The sequence below is a fragment of the Prosopis cineraria genome, unplaced genomic scaffold (assembly GCF_029017545.1).
Source record: "Prosopis cineraria cultivar Desert tree isolate PC_DT_omini unplaced genomic scaffold, ASM2901754v1 PC1274, whole genome shotgun sequence".
NCBI classification, from domain to species: Eukaryota; Viridiplantae; Streptophyta; class Magnoliopsida; order Fabales; family Fabaceae; genus Prosopis; species Prosopis cineraria.
The window spans coordinates 29,809-33,905 of NW_026556599.1; the positions used below are offsets into that span (position 1 = coordinate 29,809).

General features: G+C 38.8%; 1 protein-coding gene across 5 annotated transcripts; it reads left to right on the forward strand.

The window, feature by feature from the left end:
• Positions 1 to 533: 533 nt before the first annotated feature.
• LOC129299731 (uncharacterized) lies at positions 534 to 3,678 on the forward strand. 5 transcript variants are annotated; one of them, XR_008590629.1, is made up of 6 exons: positions 534 to 836; positions 926 to 1,117; positions 1,368 to 1,567; positions 1,669 to 1,912; positions 2,363 to 3,317; positions 3,436 to 3,673. XR_008590629.1 is itself a non-coding variant. In XM_054938192.1 (5 exons), the coding sequence occupies exons 1-3, from the start codon at positions 569 to 571 to the stop codon at positions 1,877 to 1,879; spliced, it is 960 nt and encodes a 319-aa protein (XP_054794167.1). In that variant the 5' UTR covers positions 534 to 568; the 3' UTR covers positions 1,880 to 1,912; positions 2,363 to 3,137; positions 3,436 to 3,678. The 5 variants fall into 5 exon arrangements, 3 of the variants coding, with proteins under 3 accessions (XP_054794167.1, XP_054794166.1, XP_054794165.1); XR_008590628.1 differs by having other exon boundaries at positions 534 to 1,117; positions 1,420 to 1,567; positions 3,436 to 3,672; XM_054938192.1 differs by having other exon boundaries at positions 534 to 1,117; positions 2,363 to 3,137; positions 3,436 to 3,678.
• The last annotated feature ends 419 nt before the right edge of the window (positions 3,679 to 4,097 follow it).

Genomic DNA, 4,097 nt, shown 5'->3' on the forward strand with positions numbered 1-4,097 from the left:
GAGTGGATGATTTTGTTAAAGGAGAGTCTTCCAATGCAGAATGCCCTGCTAACTTCCGCATAGAATCAAGAAGAAAAAGATCTGAAGGGAGCATCAGTAAACCGAGGGTTGATGGATATCTCGAATACACACTGTAAGATGTCGTTTACCTAAAATCACTGGGTGGCGACTCTCTCTCTTGATTTAACATATGCTTGATGATAGTTTTGGTCTCTCCTGGATTTTAGCCATTTATTGGACGGATGGCTATATCTCATATCAATATATATATATATATATATTATGTATATATATATTATATTTTCAAAGCTTAGTTGTCTAACTTTTTTATAAGAGTTCATTCTGGGGAGAAAAGTTCATTGTTGAAGTTATCCAAAATGCTATTTTCTTCCGAGCCTTTTTAGAAAATTCAAAGCTTTATGTAATCAGCTAGATAATTATACCTGTTGATTTTTAGATATTGGTGTTCTTATGGTCCTGAAGACTACCGAGAGAGTCAATCAGCTTTTAGGGATGGCACAAGTACCAACCTGCTTCAGGAAAGGGGAGCAGGCCAGGAAGGCGTCACATGATGAGGGGCTGCCTATGCCACTTTACTGTTAAGAGGTTATACATGCGACCCCTGCTTGCCCTCATCATATATAACCAAAGAAGACACGTGGATAAAACAGGGTCACCTTGTCATGGGATGCTTGACAGAAATGCTGTAGGAACAAGAGCTATGTATGCCCCACGAATTTCAGATGAGTTACGTCAAAAAGTGATGTTTATGCTTTATGTTGGAATATCATTGGATGACATAATACAGCACCACACAGAGGTGATGCAGAAGCAAGGTGGACCACATAACCGTGATGATTTTCTCACTCGAAACGATGTGCGCAACATGGAAAGGATTATTCGTAATTCTACTCATGAACTGCAGGAAAATGATGAATACAGTGTAAGGATATGGGTTCAACGCCATCAGAAGCACGTTTTCTACTTCCAAGACAACTCTGTTTCAGAATCCTTTGTCTTGGCAATACAGACTGATTGGCAGTTGCAGCAAATGCTTCGTTATGGACATAATAGTTTCATCTCTTTTCATTCAGCATTTGGCTCAAAGAAACTTAAGGTACTGCATCTTGTCTTTTAATGCTCTTTTTTTCCCGTAAATTTAACAATGCGTTTTTAATATTTGTGATGGCACTAAAGGGAGATGCATTTTTAAGGGATACATATTTTATTAACATTCTAGATCATTGGCAACAAACTGGTTTATGGTGTGATAAAATTAATCATCGGCATAATGATATATAAATTTTAAGGGTTTATAGTATAGTGATACCAAAATGCCTTATGCTTTTTCTCTCTGCCCTTGACAGTTTCCCCTTTGTTCTTTACTTGTTTTCAATACATCCCAAAATGCAATTCCAGTTGCTTGGATTATCACATCATCCTCAGTTAATAAAGGCATACATAAGTGGATTGGGTTGCTATGTGAAAGAATAAGAACCAGGGATGCCAGATGGAAGCCTAGTGCCGTGTTGTTGGATAATCCATCCTTTGACTTTTCTATCATAAGGTAAAGATATCACTGCAGTTCTTCTCAGTTCCATTCAACTTCTTCTTCTCTTTTGAAGGAGGGTCTAAAAAGCAATTGGAGTTGGGTTATGCTTATTGCAGAGAGGCTTTTCAATGTCGCATCCTATTATGCACCTGGCATGTTCGCCGTGCTTGGATTAAAAAGCTTCAAAAGAAATGCAGCAACATTGAGGTGCAACGTGAGATGTTCAGGCATATGGGTGGGATTTTGTACAGTGCAAGATGTGGGCCTAGTGTTGTAGAAGCCATTGAAGAGTTCATGCAAATATTGTTGATCAGTGTGGCTTCATAGACTATGTCAAGAGCCATTGGCTATCAAATATAGGTATTTTCAAGTGTTGGTTAATTTTGTATATATTGAAGATACATATGCTCTTGCCCTTAAAGATTAGAAGAGGCCTTCGGTTAGCTTTTTCATCACAAACTTTCTTTATCTGACCAATGTGTGATTTTCAACATATAGGAGCCGCCAATGGAAACTGAAAACTTACCAACTTTAGTATTAATCAATTCCAATAGCAAACCTGACCCTGAGATAGATAGTGAACTATTACATAGGTGACTCAAAAGAGCCAAATCTAGTGGGACAAATAATCCAAAATTAAAACTTCGCAGTCCAAACAAAAGATATGTCTATTCATGTCCGCCAGGTAACAGTTACGTGAGCAATTATTGCATTTGACCATGCTCCTGAAACATTAATATCGAATACTGTACAAATACACAATCCTCAAGACTGTCTGAATCAATTATGTTTCTGTGTTCTGTCCTGCAGATATGTGGGTTAATGGCATAAAGTCACTCCCTGTAACAACTCCAGACTTGCATGCTGCAATAGAATCCTATCACCTAATACTAAAGTCCAGGCTTCTGAAGGAGAATTATGCTAATTTCTGGCCAAGAATCGATTGGCTAATCCACACTTTAACTACTGAATTTCACTCGTTATACTGGCTAGACCAGTACAATGTAGAAACAGGGTATTTTGAGAATCTATGGGAAAATTATTTCTCCTCCAATGCTTGGTATCTTGCTCTCCACATTCCAGATGTTGATGTACTACTGGATGATCAAAATCTCCATTTTGCAAAGATCATATCACAGACAGACAGAAGCTTGGTGTATACAGTTTGGAATCCTGGTTCAGAATTTTCACTTTGTGATTGTTCCTGGTCTAAGCTGGGAAATCTCTGTAAACATGTCATTAAGGTGGCAACTTTCTGTAGAACTCGGCAGGTAGCAAGGCCATTATTGTCTGCTCAAGTTTATAAACAGGCTTTGCTTAATCTTCTTCATAACCCCCCGATGATCCTTTAGTTCTTGATCATGCCATTCTACATGTGGCTCGATTGCAGCAAGACATTAAATCCTTGGAAGACTTGTCGAACAATGGATTGCTGCAGCCTTTACCATCTGATTTGAGTTCTCAAATGGCAGAAAATTCTCTGCTTTTTCAGCATCTCCACTGACTAGTCCATCAGAAACAGGGAAACAAGAAACTTTGTTTGGAGTAAAATTGATCGTCTTGTGCGTGCAGTAATCCAGCAAGGGTTAGAATTTGTTCCTAGAGCAATTAACGTTGCATGAGTTCAAAAGGATATACTTCTGCTTTTGAAAGTGGTGACTATATCATTCATTTCATGAAATCACACCATTCTGCCTGCATAAGTTAATGCTGCACAGTACTGCCTACACTCTCGAATATTCCACCTAATTATTTTTTCGGTGGGGTGGGTTTTATGCTGTTCCTGGACTTCATTTCAGCATCTTTTTTCTGCTCTTTTCCTCCTGCATTGATGTTCCTTTTCAAGTAAGCTAAATGTTCTTGACCTTTCTTTGCTGTTGCAGTGAATGTGTACTTTGCTCCACGGTCATTATGATAGCATGTCCAAGCTACTGTCTCACAAACTTTATGGTAAGTGCATCGCCTTTTTAGCCTTCTAGGGATGTGGAGGATCTCCAGGATGTCAAAGAGAAATGGAAAGGGCAGGATAGAAGGATCCTAGTAAATAAAGTCACCTCGAATTTATTCTTTTCTGGTCCCAAGATCCTTAAAATTCAAGCGAAGCTGCGTTTGGTGTGCCATGGACACTTCAAGGGATCATTCAAAATCTGATCACTGCACAGAAAGTGCAAGCTCTTAATTTTCAGATTATTGTGATTATCTCACAAATTCATGTTCGGCGTTTTGCTGCTTACCATCCCTGGTAAATCTTCCTTTTTCATTGTTCCTATCAAATATGCTGAAAACTCTGGATCTTCGACAGCAACTGGGACTGGGAGTTCCATCGATTGGTCATTTGGTTCGAGAAAGTGATTTTAAGTTCATGACATCGTTTGGTAATGTACAGTGGAGGACCCGACCTAATAGATATTTTTGAGTTTTGCCCTCTGAATTTTTGCAACTTCATTGGCGTTGTTTGAATTTGTATATAGTGTAAAAAGTAAATATGTATTTGGCTTTGGAGCTGAATGTGTTACATTCATGCTGGCTCCCTGGCTCCCTGGCT

Bases quoted from the DNA above. Each gene is read 5' to 3' on its own strand.
- LOC129299731 (XM_054938192.1), top strand. From the start codon at position 569: ATGATGAGGGGCTGCCTATGCCACTTTACTGTTAAGAGGTTATACATG. The intron at 1,118-1,367 runs GTACTGCATCTT...TGCCCTTGACAG, and splicing joins TTGGCTCAAAGAAACTTAAG to TTTCCCCTTTGTTCTTTACT. The intron at 1,568-1,668 runs GTAAAGATATCA...TGCTTATTGCAG, and splicing joins TTTGACTTTTCTATCATAAG to AGAGGCTTTTCAATGTCGCA.